The sequence below is a fragment of the Ostrea edulis genome, chromosome 7 (genome assembly GCF_947568905.1).
Source record: "Ostrea edulis chromosome 7, xbOstEdul1.1, whole genome shotgun sequence".
Taxonomy (NCBI): Eukaryota; Metazoa; Mollusca; class Bivalvia; order Ostreida; family Ostreidae; genus Ostrea; species Ostrea edulis.
In genome coordinates this window covers 81,901,676-81,918,504 of record NC_079170.1, presented here as the reverse complement: position 1 = coordinate 81,918,504, position 16,829 = coordinate 81,901,676, and the positions used below count along the sequence as shown (strand labels likewise).

The 16,829-nt window shown below is 36.1% G+C and overlaps 2 protein-coding genes across 2 annotated transcripts in view; both read right to left on the bottom strand.

Moving 5' to 3' along the window:
* LOC125654744 (uncharacterized) lies at window positions 1-11,161 on the bottom strand. Its single transcript, XM_048884784.2, has 3 exons — window positions 9,367-11,161; window positions 1,780-1,963; window positions 1-346 (listed from the first exon to the last, which is right to left on the bottom strand). The coding sequence occupies exons 1-3, from the start codon at window positions 9,547-9,549 to the stop codon at window positions 225-227; spliced, it is 489 nt and encodes a 162-aa protein (XP_048740741.1). The 5' UTR covers window positions 9,550-11,161; the 3' UTR covers window positions 1-224.
* A 932-nt stretch (window positions 11,162-12,093) lies between these two features.
* Window positions 12,094-16,829, bottom strand: part of LOC125657063 (fibrinogen-like protein 1) — a 68,209-nt gene continuing 63,473 nt past the window's right edge. The window contains exon 6 of the mRNA XM_056145485.1: window positions 12,094-12,199. Coding sequence (XP_056001460.1) covers window positions 12,124-12,199 — 76 coding nt within the window. The 3' untranslated portion in view covers window positions 12,094-12,123. The remainder of the gene's footprint in view (window positions 12,200-16,829) is intronic.

The following is a 16,829-nucleotide window of genomic DNA, read 5'->3' as shown; positions in this document are numbered from 1 at the left end:
TGCTGGATTTCTAATTTTATTAGAAAACTAGATTACCCTGTCCAAGTTCATTCGATCTGAAATATCAATTATATAAAACTTTAACTAAAAAAATATGGCACTCAGAGATTTGTTCATGAATGTTTTGTTGCTATATCAGAATCTAAAGAAGTTCACAGCTGGCTTCCACATTCCGACATACGCCGTCCCTGACAATGAAGAGTGCAGAGATCCTCTCATTTTTATTACGTCATCCTGTCTAGATAGATAGCAGCCATCATAAGGTCGAATGCCACACTCGATGCTATTGTTCTGAAGGCATGGAGTCTGTTCCAGCGTGCGATCTTCTCCTTTACCCAGGTGTCACCTAAAACAGCCATGAGTCAGTGTATGAAATAGCTGCAAAACTTTAGCCCTCTAGTCTTTAAGGGGATATTGGGACAGAGCAGAAAGCTGTAGATTTACCGCGCATTTCTTCTGCTTACTAACAAAAATGGTTTACATTGCTGCCTCGATATTTTGATATCAACACATTTCTTGCACACCTCTCAGCTACTGAACTGAAAACTCGCAAATCCAATAAGGTTTTTAAATGTTTACATAGCAATGATAGGTTTACCTTGACATTTAAATTCGGTATCTTTCATACAATACACAGACGTAAATTTTAAAGTTAATTCTTTCTTGAGGCCAATGAAATTTGATCACTTGTGTTTTATGAGAACCTTAAGGTATCTCATTACACTAAACTTTATCTAATGGCTCGTTAAAACACCTTTAATAAAGTATGATTTTATCATCGAAAGAGTGATAGAAGCTCTCAAATATTTTATATGATATTTTTTTGTCGGAATGATAAAAAAAGGTGCTTTGTTTGCAAATAAGATACCCTAGCGCCCAAATTTCGTTATGATTTGGTGCATGATATGAATATCTAACTAAACATACCAGGTACCTACAAGACTCAGATATAAACATTCTAATTTTCTATAGAAAGTAATATTTATAAAAATTGAAAACGTTATTTGTGAGAGCTTGTATCACTCTTTTGAGGGTGAAATCATACTTCATAAGAGGTGTTTTAACGAGTCATTAAATAAAATTTTGGTGTAATGAGCTACCTTAAGTTCAAATTACAATACTGAGAACTTTTCACTAGTAAGTGAGCATTTTTTTCAGCGGAATTAAAACCATGGAACCCCCCTCCCCCCCAAAAAAAAAACAAAAAAAAAAAAAAACCAACAAAACAACTAGAAGTGAGGATAGCCCAGATAGTTTGCAGTGAGGGAGGTGATACGTTAAAAGTCCTTTAATACTGATATTTTGAGGTGGCGATTAATTACTAGTAATCTTGTGTAGTAAATTGGCCTTGCATTAGCTCAACAAAATGATATGTCGATCATTAGGTAAGTATTCTACATCGTCATTTTATAAAAATTACCGTAATGAAAATATAAATATCCGCATATTTGTGTATTCTTTGGTTGCCTAGCTGGATAGCTCATTCAGTTAACTTGTCGACAATAAAAGAGAAAAACAAAGTTAACTTGTCGATGATCGCGGGTTAAATTGCTTATCTGTAGATCGCGGATTCGAGTCCACCAGGGATTTTAAGATTTTCAGTTTAATTAATTTCTTTTAAAATTGCATTTTTAAAAACTGAATAAAGTAAATTTAAATGTTTCCAATTCCAAAATATTCTACATTTCCCCCACTTTTCATCTATGATGTGTTTTTTTCTGGTGTGCTATTCCGCCATGGAAAGATTACAAATTTTGGATATTCAACAAGTTTGTAAACCTCTCCTTTCCAAAACATTCTCCTCTTTGAGTTTCTTGATGTCTGGCATCATGACAAGCCTGGTCCATGGCAGTCCGGAGAGTAGAGACAGCGCTCCGGCCAGCCACAAGCAGCGATACTGCCCGCGGTCAGTCAGGAAATAAACGACCAATCCCGACGCCGTACCCACCACTGCAAAGGTACCCTAAATAAAGAATCACTAACATTACACTTCATCAACAGGGAGCGCTTGAAATATGACCCAAACGTGTGTCTGAGAAAGAAGGGAAAAACCCCTAACAAGGGTCTGTAACTATCAACAAGGGTAGGTTTCTATTGGCCGAGTGTCACTTGAGAATACCCCCCCCCCCCCGAATAAGCCAGAATAAAGTGTTGTATATAATGGTGTAACAAGTACATTATGCTGTAAATCTGTTTTGGGATTACCAGTGATGATCCGATGACTGCTAATTTCACCAGGAAAAGTGGTACTCATTTCATCAACCTTTGTATTGATCGCGGACAAACTTCGCAGTGATTTATTTCGTTTTTAAACTACCACCCCTCCTTTTGAATAGGAAAAAAAAATGCGACATTTTCTTCAAATTGGGAATTAATCATTTATAACAAATTAGAATAGTAACAATGCATAAAGTAATCAAATATAAGGAACAACAAATGTTTTTGTTTGAGGTGTTTTCCCCCCAGATCTGATTTAAAATCAAAAATAATTTATTAACATTGAAGTCATACCTAGTATAAATGATATTTATTTTTTCTTAGAATTAAATTACTTGTCTAATTTCAAAAAATGATTTACCAGCATTTATGAGTAAGTAGTAAATAGTAAACAAGAGGCCCAAGGGCCTAGAATCGCTCTTCTGATAAATTGTACAACCCCACCATTTCTATTCTTAGTCTCTTAGTATTCTAAATCTTTAGTTAAATCCAAAGAATTAAAAAAAAAAGTAGGTCAATGTGACCTACTTTTTGGTTTACACATTTTGAGAACCCAAGAAATATCAACTGACAAAGTTTGATGATTTTAAGCCAATTAGTATCTGAATATTGAAATATAGCTGTCAAATTCCAATCGTAGGTCATGGTGACCTACTTTTTGGTCAGCAAACTCCGAACATGCAAGACCCATCAACTGACAAAGTTTGATGACTGTAGGTCAAATAGTATCTGAAATATATGAATATAGCCGTCAAATTCCAAAAGTAGGTCAAGGTGACCTACTTTTTCGTCAACACCCTTCAAACATGCAAGACCCAACAACTGACAAAGTTTGATGACTGTAGGCCAAATAGTATCTGAATTATATAAATATAGCCGTCCAATTCCAAAAGTAGGTCAAGGTGACCTACTTTTTGGTCAACACCCTTTGAACATGCAAGACTCATCAACTGACAAAGTTTGATAACTGTAGGTCAAATAGTATCTGAAATATATAAATATAGCCGTCCAATTCCAAAAGTAGGTCAAGTTGACCTACTTTTTGGTCGAAACCCTTCAAACATGCAAGACCCAACAACTGACAAAGTTTGATGACTGTAGGTCAAATAGTATCTGAAATATATAAATATAGCCGTCCAATTCCAAAAGTAGGTCAAGGTGACCTACTTTTTGGTCGACACACTCCGTAGACTCAAGATGCATCAACTGTCAAAGTTTGATGATTGTAGGTCAATTAGTGACTGAAATATATAAATATAACTGTCAAATGCCAAAAGTAGGTCACAGTGACCTACTTTTTGGTCGATACACTCCGAAGACTCAAGATGCATCAACTGACAAAGTTTGATGATTGTAGGTCAAATAATGTCTGAAATATAGTAATTTAGCTGTCAAATACCAAAAGTAGGTCACGGTGACCTACTTTTTGGTCGACACAAACGGAAAATTGAAGACGCATCAACTGACAAAGTTTGATGATCCTAGGTTTTACAGTGCCCAAAATATGCATCTAAAATTGAAAATGTGAAAAAGGTCACTGTGACCTACTTTTTTTTATAAATATGTTTCAAGGCCTCAAGATGCATCAACTTACAAGATTTAATGATTCTAAACCTCTCGGTATTTGAAATAACAACTTAAAATATATCTATAAATGATAAGCCATAAAATTCAGAAAGTAGGTCACGGTGACCTATTTTTCAGTTGACGCATTTCAAAGTCCCATGATCCACCAACTGACAAGTTTTGATGATCATAGGCTTCAAAGTGTCCAAGATATGCATCAAAATTAATTTTAAAATAAATACCTGTAAAATTCAAAAAGTAGGTCACCGTGACCTACTTTTGAGACAACTTGACACAAGGTCCTAAGATGCATCAACTGTCAAAATTTGATGATCCTAGTCCTTATAATGACTAAAATATCAAAGATTTAAGGAAATATAAATTTAGGTCAACTTTGAAATGACCTTGAGACCACGCCCTTTGCCCAAGGGTAATGCCTTGAACAATTTTTAATCTACAACATATCCTCATCCTTATGTGTAAGTTTGGTGATAATCTGCCCAGTGGTTCTTGAGAAGAAGATTTTTTAGTAACCACTACTTTTGTTTGTATTTTCCTGATTATCTCCCCTTGTTAAAGGGTCACATCCCTCTATTTAGTATGTATGAAAGCCCTTGGGCCAATGATACCCTGTAACAAATTTGAAAAAAATTGGCCAAGGGGTTCTTGAGTTATAGCCCCTTTTCTAAAAAGTTTATGCACACCGCACACCGCACAAATGGCCATAGCATTAGCTCTTTGAGCCTTCGGCTCAGAAGAGCTAATAAGCAGTAAATGATAATCAGGTTTACAGAACGTCTCTCCTGTTTGTGTTTTCTTCTTCAGATTTTAATGAAACCCTATAGTGTTGACCATTTCCTGTTATTAGCCCGAACCTACATTTAATAATGGCGGTCAAACTAAAATAATAATAATAATTTTTATATGGTATTTAAATTTGGATATACATAATCAACAAATAACATTTGCTATATACTAGCTATTTTACCGACTTGCACGGCTGTTTGTTCTAGGGGGCCTTGTGTCACAAAAAGTGTCGACAACAAGGAACTTGTACATGATGTATATATACTAATAAGTACATTGTATATGATACGTTACATATCTGCTTATATGGATACATCCATTATTTTACACATTCTATACAAAACCCTTTGTATGTGCAAGGAATTTTAGAATAAAATTGAAGAAAGGTTAATGAGACTTAGCGCAGGTTGCACAGGACAGGTGAGGTTATATATGATGGCTGTTTGGTCAGATATTTCTAATGCTCGTCATTACGATGTTGTGATTCGTAGAACTCGCTGTTCATGTCTGTCCTGTCCGTGTATAGTACAGCTATGTCCTATCAGTGTATAGTACAGCTATGTCCTATCAGTGTATAGTACAGCTATGTCCTATCAGTGTATAGTACTGTCCTATCAGTGTATAGTACACCTATGTCCTATCAGTGTATAGTACAGCTATGTCCTATCAGTGTATAGTACAGCTATGTCCTATCAGTGTATAGTACAGCTATGTCCTATCAGTGTATAGTACAGCTATGTCCTATCAGTGTTTAGTACAGCTATGTCCTATCAGTGTATAGTACAGCTATGTCCTATCAGTTTATAGTACAGCTATGTCCTATCAGTGTTTAGTACAGCTATGTCCTATCAGTGTATAGTACAGCTATGTCCTATCAGTGTATAGTACAGCTATGTCCTATCAGTGTATAGTACAGCTATGTCCTATCAGTGTTTAGTACTGTCCTATCAGTGTTTAGTACTGTCCTATCAGTGTATAGTACAGCTATGTCCTATCAGTGTATAGTACAGCTATGTCCTATCAGTGTATAGTACTGTCCTATCAGTGTATAGTACAGCTATGTCCTATCAGTGTTTAGTACAGCTATGTCCTATCAGTGTATAGTACAGCTATGTCCTATCAGTGTATAGTACAGCTATGTCCTATCAGTGTATAGTACAGCTATGTCCTATCAGTGTATAGTACAGCTATGTCCTATCAGTGTTTAGTACTGTCCTATCAGTGTATAGTACAGCTATGTCCTATCAGTGTATAGTACAGCTATGTCCTATCAGTGTTTAGTACAGCTATGTCCTATCAGTGTTTAGTACTGTCCTATCAGTGTATAGTACAGCTATGTCCTATCAGTGTTTAGTACAGCTATGTCCTATCAGTGTTTAGTACTGTCCTATCAGTGTATAGTACAGCTATGTCCTATCAGTGTATAGTACAGCTATGTCCTATCAGTGTATAGTACACCTATGTCCTATCAGTGTATAGTACAGCTATGTCCTATCAGTGTTTAGTACAGCTATGTCCTATCAGTGTATAGTACTGTCCTATCAGTGTATAGTACAGCTATGTTCTATCAGTGTATAGTACAGCTATGTCCTATCAGTGTTTAGTACTGTCCTATCAGTGTATAGTACAGCTATGTCCTATCAGTGTTTAGTACAGCTATGTCCTATCAGTGTTTAGTACTGTCCTATCAGTGTATAGTACAGCTATGTCCTATCAGTGTTTAGTACAGCTATGTCCTATCAGTGTTTAGTACTGTCCTATCAGTGTATAGTACAGTTATGTCCTATCAGTGTATAGTACAGCTATGTCCTATCAGTGTATAGTACAGCTATGTCCTATCAGTGTATAGTACACCTATGTCCTATCAGTGTATAGTACAGCTATGTCCTATCAGTGTATAGTACTGTCCTATCAGTGTATAGTACAGCTATGTCCTATCAGTGTATAGTACAGCTATGTCCTATCAGTGTATAGTACACCTATGTCCTATCAGTGCATAGTACAGTTATGTCCTATCAGTGTATAGTACAGCTATGTCCTATCAGTGTATAGTACAGCTATGTCCTATCAGTGTATAGTACACCTATGTCCTATCAGTGTATAGTACAGCTATGTCCTATCAGTGTATAGTACTGTCCTATCAGTGTATAGTACAGCTATGTCCTATCATTGTATAGTACAGCTATGTCCTATCAGTGTATAGTACAGCAATGTCCTATCAGTGTATAGTACAGCTATGTCCTATCAGTGTATAGTACAGCTATGTCCTATCAGTGTATAGTACAGCTATGTCCTATCAGTGTATAGTACAGCAATGTCCTATCAGTGTATAGTACAGCTATGTCCTATCAGTGTATAGTACAGCTATGTCCTATCAGTGTTTAGTACAGCTATGTCCTATCAGTGTATAGTACAGCAATGTCCTATCAGTGTATAGTACAGCTATGTCCTATCAGTGTATAGTACAGCTATGTCCTATCAGTGTATAGTACACCTATGTCCTATCAGTGTATAGTACAGCTATGTCCTATCAGTGTATAGTACAGCTATGTCCTATCAGTGTTTAGTACAGCAATGTCCTATCAGTGTATAGTACAGCTATGTCCTATCAGTGTATAGTACAGCTATGTCCTATCAGTGTATAGTACAGCTATGTCCTATCAGTGTATAGTACAGCTATATCCTATCAGTGTTTAGTACAGCTATGTCCTATCAGTGTTTAGTACTGTCCTATCAGTGTATAGTACAGCTATGTCCTATCAGTGTATAGTACAGCTATGTCCTATCAGTGTATAGTACAGCTATGTCCTATCAGTGTTTAGTACTGTCCTATCAGTGTATAGTACTGTCCTATCAGTGTATAGTACTGTCCTATCAGTGTACAGTACACCTATGTCCTATCAGTGTATAGTACAGCTATGTCCTATCAGTGTTTAGTACTGTCCTATCAGTGTTTAGTACAGCTATGTCCTATCAGTGTATAGTACAGCAATGTCCTATCAGTGTATAGTACACCTATGTCCTATCAGTGTATAGTACAGCTATGTCCTATCAGTGTATAGTACAGCTATGTCTATCAGTGTATAGTACAGCAATGTCCTATCAGTGTATATTACAGCTATGTCTATCAGTGTATAGTACAGCAATGTCCTATCAGTGTTTACTACAGCTATGTCCTATCAGTGTATAGTACAGCTATGTCCAATCAGTGTTTAGTACTGTCCTATCAGTGTATAGTACTGTCCTATCAGTGTATAGTACTGTCCTATCAGTGTATAGTACACCTATGTCCTATCAGTGTTTAGTACTGTCCTATCAGTGTATAGTACTGTCCTATCAGTGTTTAGTACTATCCTATCAGTGTATAGTACAGCTATGTCCTATCAGTGTTTAGTACTGTCCTATCAGTGTATAGTACAGCTATGTCCTATCAGTGTATAGTACAGCTATGTCCTATCAGTGTATAGTACAGCTATGTCCTATCAGTGTTTAGTACAGCTATGTCCTATCAGTGTATAGTACAGCAATGTCCTATCAGTGTATAGTACAGCTATGTCCTATCAGTGTTTAGTACAGCTATGTCCTATCAGTGTATAGTACAGCTATGTCCTATCAGTGTATAGTAGAGCTATGTCCTATCAGTGTTTAGTACAGCTATGTCCTATCAGTGTATAGTACAGCTATGTCCTATCAGTGTATAGTACAGCTATGTCCTATCAGTGTATAGTACAGCTATGTCCTATCAGTGTATAGTAGAGCTATGTCCTATCAGTGTTTAGTACAGCTATGTCCTATCAGTGTTTAGTACTGTCCTATCAGTGTATAGTACAGCTATGTCCTATCAGTGTTTAGTACTGTCCTATCAGTGTATAGTACAGCTATGTCCTATCAGTGTATAGTACAGCTATGTCCTATCAGTGTTTAGTAAAGCTATGTCCTGTCAGTGTTTAGTACAGCTATGTCCTATCAGTGTTTAGTACTGTCCTATCAGTGTATAGTACAGCTATGTCCTATCAGTGTATAGTACAGCTATGTCCTATCAGTGTTTAGTACAGCTATGGAACAAGTACATGCTTCTGTAGAGGATCGAACAAAGGACCTCGGACACGACAGTCCAGTGCCCTACCGACCGAGCTAAAGGGTTAACCCACCAGTCAGAAGTAGTGGGAAGACCATCCGATATCTAACACTACAACATATGTATTTTCCAAGTTCTTATCTAGGCTGGGGTACACATGATTAAAAACATACACATGTACATGTACCTACCCCCTCCTAAGTTCCGGAACCGGAAACAGGGATTAATCATTCTATAGTCTACACGGATACGCGGGTTTGTGTTTAAGATTTTTTCGTTGTGTTATTAGTTCCGCCCTGGGGTCTCATCCTCTGAACCACAGACAATAAACATTACGATAAACCAAAATTTGAGTTTTAAAGATTATGACAATTTCTTTTCCAGGTTGCGTCCCCGCCATTAGGGGATAGGGAACATGAAATTCATCGTTTTGGTTCCCATTCACCCCGAAATGATCTACGATGTACACTACTTCTTTTTTTTTTTCTTTTTTTTTTGGCAAAGTTTGCCCAATATATAATTACGCTTGAGAAATTACTAATATTCAAAAGTTTACAAATGATAGATTACAATTGATCGCATTCAGGGTGAATCAAGTGAAAGAAAACGATTTGTTTAATGTCATAAACAATTCTTGTCAAGTAATAACACTAAAATACAAATAGATAAATAGCACGATCCGTTCCACAGCCACAAACCTGGATCACCCGGGCACGTGTGTACGTCTCCCTCCATTCACGCAACAGTGTCCTGGTGTCCGGGGCCACGGCAAACATCGTGGGCACCTGGACCCAATTTATGTACAATGAGGCCCCGGAGAAATAGGCGCTGCAGCTCACGGCAGTATACCCGGCCAGATCCAGCCATTTCTGTCGGTCCATAATGCACGTTGATCTCTAGTGGAGCGTTTTAATTTTAAAGTTTGACCTCGATACTTCGTTATCGCTAGTGTATGAAAAGATAACTCTGATGTTTGTACTCGCTTTAATGAAATGAGGGACCCCCAGCCCCAATCTAATTAAAACCAGACCTCCTCTAACCGTTACACTCACCATTGCGTTTGCTGAGAAGAGACAACGTAATTTTGCCCTTAAATTGTCACACTGGACAAAAACTACCATTATAAACACATTTGCAGGAAAAACTGTTTGTTTTGTCTTTGGTCAACTATTCGGCATGGCGGATTACAACTGGATACGTACAAACATTATCTAAATACTGAGAGAGATCATTTATGTTACATATATGAAACATTTATTTTGGAGCTCCATGTAACTTCCTAATAATCAAGTTTTATTTATTGTATATGATATCAATAAATATAGCATAACTAATTAAGGCACGCAATTATTATAAAAAATTGTTAATTCAATTTATGTGCGCAACAATTCAAACACACATTTACCAAAAAGTCCTTCCTCTATGCAGGGGCGTCGGCAAAGGGGCGGCAGGGGCGGTGGTCGCCGACCCAATAATTTTGCAAAAAAATAATAATAAAAAAAATAGAAAAGTAAAGAAAAAGGTGAAGTAGGTTGTCATCGCTCAGTGAAATGCGAAAGGAAGAGTCCTTCAATACTTTATGGGAATCTCTCAACAACAAACTTGACGATCTAGATATCAATGAGCCAAGAAAAATGCCGAAGCGGTTTGAAACAGGAAACGCCCCTCCAGAGTTTGCAGCATCAGACAGCAGTATTTTGAGGTTTTAGATTTAGTAGTCAACTGTGTGAAGGATCGTTTTGACCAGCCGGGCTACCAAGTGTACCGACATTTAGAGGACGTTCTTTTGAAGTATGTACGTGGTGACAAGACATACACAGAAAATCTGGACTTCGTGATAAAATTTTACTGTGATGATTTGGACCAGACATCTCTATCTTCGCAGCTGGAAACATTCACATCATTTGCGAGAAACAACTTGAACAATTCATCAACTAGTGTTGTGTCTATTTCGTATTTGGTAAAGTTAGTGTCTGAAATGCCTCCAGCTACCAAATGTCTGTTCTCGGAGATTGTAACTTTCTTAAGACTCATTTTAGTGATGCCAGCCACTAATGCCACAAGTGAGCTGACATTCTCTACACTGAGCCGAGTCAAGACCTATCTTCGTGCGACTATGACACAGGAGAGGCTTAATCACTTAATCACTTGATGATTCTACACACCCACAGGGAAGCTACGGATAAAATGGACATATCAGAAGTCACTGACGAGTTTGTGTCAGCGCGGGATGGACGAGGACTTATTTTTGGACGTTTCTGAACTGTTCAATGAATCAATGTACATTTATATAATTTGATAAAAATGAGTTTAATGTGTTTAACTTGCATACATCTTCCTTGATATTACTTAAGTTATTAAATGTTTGAATTGAAGACAAATATTGCAATATTTTCAATAGATGGAAAGATATATATTAGGAAAATATGGGGGTGTTGGTGAATATATGTACATACTAGCTAAAATACGTTATCCCCCCTTTTTTAAAAAGAACAAAATCCAGTTCGCCGCCCCAATGTCAAAAACTTGCCGACGCGCCTGCTATGCAATATCATTTAATTGTAATTTCCCGCACTTGCGCGGGGTTTCATAAAGTAATAAATAAAACTGAGGATATAACGAATCACTTTGCAATTATTATGAACGATAAACGAGTACGATTTAGACGAGTTTGAAACGGAAAATTTGAACATGTTATGATATCCTTCCTTAGAAATCAAGCACAAGGGGGGGGGGGGGGGGGGGTGTGTGTCACGATTTGTAAGTTTTGCCATTACCGGTAGGCATTGTTACGCCAAGACTGTGGAAAGATTTGATGTGCAAAAATAATTTTCAAAAATGACCAAATAAGCCGGTATGGGGTTATTTGAGTTTTTTAGTTGAATATACAAAAATCATGACCATGCCAAGAAATCCCGTCCGGCCTTGAATTTGTTGGCTTCAATAGGACCATATTACATGCTGATTAATAGTAGCCGTCGCTTATCTCTTAATTGCGGTCACTGATTTATATCGGTTTTTCTACACCGGAGATTTTGCTAGGAATTTCTCGGCATGAACTTGTATTCAACAAATCATTTCCCAGTTAAAAATATAAAAAGAATATTTAGAGGAATGTGAATGTCCACAACTAGCCAATCAAGACAGAGACATGTGATGAACTCGCAACGGTTTCCTCCACAGGGGCTACCGTAAGCCCGTTTTGGGCCCGAACGGGTGATACCATAAACATAGAAAGGGGTCTAAGTCTGACCCAGATAAAAAAACTAACCACTCGCTTCAAATACCTAAAAAAAAATCTTAAATTAGGTAAGCTATGCGTAATTTGCCGGTCTCCTTGCATATATTAATGTTTTAACTACTTGCATGCCAAATTTCAAGTCACGGGTTCTTAAAATAACAAAGATATACATCATCGCTCTCTCGATTTCACTTGTTTATTTTTACTAGGACATTTACCGGTCCAGGTCACCGAGTCGTTTCTCGCCCATGACAGCAGCGAAATTCAGACTAGTGTGGAAGATTTTGAACCTGTCAATTAAAATTTCACATCAATTATACACTACTTACTTCCTCACACCTTAATACAGTTCTCTATGTTCGCTGTATCTGGGTCGCTTATTTTACAAAACATCAACTCCTGACTCTAACTGCCATTTTGAGGAACGCACTAAAGACCAGAAATATCTAAAACTTTAAAGAAGGGCGAAATGGTTAAAAATAATCTAAATGAAATAAGATAAATAAAAACAAATAATTAAGAAAGCCAACAAATAATGTTCAATTTCCTTCTCTAGGTGCAATATCACAAGAATAATGTTTTGATCAATTGTAGGTATTTGAGATTTTAAGTCTATCGGGTATTTAGTGCTTTCATTAAAATGGCAGATCTTGTCAACAGTTGATGCTGCTGAGGAAAAACAAGTGATGTAACGTCTACAAGAAGAACATTATTAAAGTATGGATTACAGAACACTTGTACTGAGTCTGATGTTACTGCAGATTCACCTTTGTTTTACAACCCTATGATCCATATTAGTAAGAAAATGTATTTCAATAAACATTTATTCGACAATAATATCAGACACATTGATGATATTATTGAGGAAGATGGTACCTTTTTTTTTTAGCTATGAAACTTTTAGTGCTACTTATCCAAATGTAAAAAAAAAAACTTCTTGGAGTATGCAAGTATTATCCATGTTATAAAAACTTGGATTAGGCAGTCAGGTACAGACACTAACTTTAAAAGGTTACCAAATCCTTTTTATTAGAAGAAACATTTACAATGTACTTAAGTGTAAAAAAGCAAAGTTTTTTTTTAATGAATTTTGAAATAAAAATTCTTCAGTGACTGCAGGTACAATAAGATGGAGTCAGCTTTTGGATATTGATAACAGAGAATGGAAAATTTTCTATACACTATCTTTCAAAATAACTAAAAACTGCAAACTCCAATGGTGTCGATACAGAATACCGGGTAATTAACAAAATGTTAGCAACAAATTCGTTTTTATTCAAAATTTAAAAAATGTAAATTGTAAGATGTGTACGTTTTGTCACAGAGCGGAAGAGACAATAGAACATATACTGTGGGAATGTGATTGTGTTCAAGCATACCTAAATGCGTTTCAACTTTACATAGAAGATAAAACAGATTTTCAAATACATGTGTAGTTCTTACCAAAATATATTTTATTTCAGGTATTCCTGGTGAAAAGTTTTGTATGCAAAATGCTCTTATCCTTTGGTTGAAATATTATATTTATAAAGGAAGATGTACTGAGAAAACATTGAACATTCGTTTTGCAAAATCCTACTTAAAACTCTTTTATGAAACGCAGAAATTCCAAAGAACAAGGTACGATTGTATACATAAAAAGGCCCCAAAAATTTCTCTCTATAAAATGTGTCTGGAATTAACCTTAATCAGCGTTTTAAGAAAGTAAAATATATGCCAGGTATACAGTACAGGTATACAGTACAGGTATACAGTACAGGTGTACAGTAAAGGTATACAGTACAGGTATACAGTACAGGTATACAGTACAGGTGTACAGTACAGGTATACAGTACAGGTATACAGTACAGGCATCGCGGTTCCCTCATTTACCGCGTCACCGCGACGGAAAGTTAATCCTTTCTGCATTACACCATCGCGGTTTTTCATAGCGGGGCTTCGCGGGACCACGTTTATACCGCGGCGGAGTAAACTACCTGTATTTGCACAGTTGATAACAGTTCTGAATACTGTATCTTGTCTCCAATGACAGTTACTTCCAATGGATAGAATCATTTGAAAAGTACAATTTAAATTTTATGCATGTATGTTTGTGAATTAAAATTTTCGCAGTATTTCAGAACGAATATATACGTGCATTATCCGTCAATGTAAAACATAATTGACTTCAGAGATTTTGGTTTCGTATTGTCAGTGATGATCACGGGAAAGTTAATCGGTATTTATAAACATCGTTTTAATAGAGGGCGAAGCCCTCTCACGGCCCGAAGGGCCGTGAGAGCGGAGCTCTCCCTATAGGTAGCACCTATATACATGTTTAAAAGGAAAATATAGAAAAACAATGAAAAATTAAACCATACCTATGGAACTTGAAAATTTTGGTACTAATGGCGTCGATTCGAATACTATCGCGTGGACATGTATTTCTCCATTTTGAATCTCGTCTACCATAGTTCACGTCGTTCTGAGATGTTACATAAAATTCGTAAAAGCATGTAAATCTTATTTTCTTAATCATATATAATCACTCCACCATTAACGCCATGTTTGTTGTTGTGGTTCAAACGCTATGTTTGTAAATTTGCTAATTAATAACGACGCTGAATATGACGTCACAATGCACTGTTTACATCAATTGCGTTATATTTCCCGCGTTCAATATATAGGCGGATCAAATATCCAAAATTAGGATGCTTTGATATAGCTCCGTCCTCGTGCTAACTTCGGGTTGTTTTCGTTCTGTTTTGGATATAGATACTAATGCCAAAATTTGTTTGCTTCGCCCTCAAACACGGTCACGCCGTAAAACATATTAGAAATTAATTTGAAACTAGAGTTTAGAAAATATTAGATAACATGTCGAAGAGATCTACATATGTACTATGCCAACAAAATCAGAATGATATTCCTAATTGGATAGCATTATGACATCATGAATAAGACATTTTCCGCCTTTTTTCAAAATAAGCCTGAAAACTGTCAATTGTCATACATATTATTTCTCAGGAAAAGATGTGCGCATTTGCAGAGCAAAATGAAAATTATATATATTGTGTATAATTTTAAGATGAAAAACATACTTGAATAGGAATTTACTCGACGCATGCGCTATTTTTTGTGAAAGGAAAACCACCTGAATTTGTGGATATTTTCTTTGAAAATGGCATTTTTTCAATTTTATCCCAACTTCTAGCTCTCATCATGTGACACAAATCATTTTGCTGATCAAACTGAGCGGATTTTGGGTTTGCTAATCTATTCCTTATTTGAATGCCAGGGTTTGAGCTCCAAGTGAAATCATCGATATTTTGGGCCAAATGACTTTAGAAACTGTACCAAAATGGTGATAACGAAAAATTTGATACCCATAGCAACAGATGGAATCTGATCTTTCGTTAACCTTTTATCTCCCCCCCCCCCCCCTCTATCTCTCACATACGAAAAACCTGTCTATATTCCTACATGATCCTTGGTACGCATATATTGAACATGTATCATGATATATACAGATTGTTTACACAAAAAAAATGAAGCAGGGGGGCATTTGCGAAATTTGTAAATTTCATGATCTTCAGAATAGAGGTTATGACTGCAGGGTGGGATCAAAGTTGGTAGACAGTTTTTATGTGTAAAACGTTTCCATAGCATCTCCTTTAATGCTACTGACACCAAAATTAACACTGAATAGATATTTGAAAGGAGTAGACAACCCTTTATCAAATTGTAAATTTCATGGTCCCAGGGGAAGAGTGTTGGCTCCCGGAACAGATAGGGCCAAAATTATTATTATCACTAAACTGTGTTTACCAACGCCATCTACAGTTTATATTTCAACATAGGAACCAGTCGTTAACATTGCTTCCCGTCCATTTATGTAATTTCCTTATAGAAAATGTATCATTTCATTGTGTGAAAATAAAGAGTAATGCATGAACTTCCTCTCCTGTTGTTTTTCCTTATTAACATTATAGACATATGAAATCAGCTTAGCACTTCTCGGTGATTTCATTTTAGATAAAAGCTGTCTGTATGGATAACGGTAGCTGAATAATTATTTTATACACACTTAAGCCATACAAACATAAGTGTACATCATGCTTAAAGAACTGCGACCAATAGTCTTGTTTCGTCACCTACCTTTTGATCAATTTTTTAAAAACGTTATCAATCTTAACTGATCTTTTAAGTTGATATACATAGTTATATGAAATCATGAAGTTGATTTATTTGACAAAACAAAGAGGTACAACTCTATAATTTTGGGTTAAATTAACATATTTCACTATAGGAATCGCTGGAATGTCAAATATGCCAAACTTTTAGGTATTTACATCGATGAATGTCAACCGTGGTCTTATCACACAGATGCCTTATGTAAAACAAAACCTAGTCAAAAAGTAGGCGTTTTAAGGAGATTGAGTACTTTTCAGTCAAAGGAGGCACTACTCAAAATTTAGAATACTATTGTTTTTCCTCATTTTGATTATTGTTGTACAGTATGACAGGATACAAAGAACAAGACAAATATTGATAGGCTTTTTAAATTACAGAAGAGGACAAAGCAGAATATTTTTAAAGAAGATCTTTTATCATTTCAGAAAGCAATTTAATGGAACTCATTACCAGATTTTACTAGAAAACACACAACTACCACATCTGTTAAATCACCCTATATCAACCATTATTTTGATCTTCAATAATACTCATGTGTTTAAGGTCTCTTTTCATGTAGTTCTTATCAGTATGTATATAACCTGTGATATTTCCATGTTTTGTGATATATGTTTTCAATATGTATATAATAATACCATATTTATATAGCACCCATTTCATACACTATGTACGCTCAAAGGTACTCTTATGTTATAGACCGGATCACAATGTAAACTAGTTTATACAATTGTGCAATCCTGTATAAAT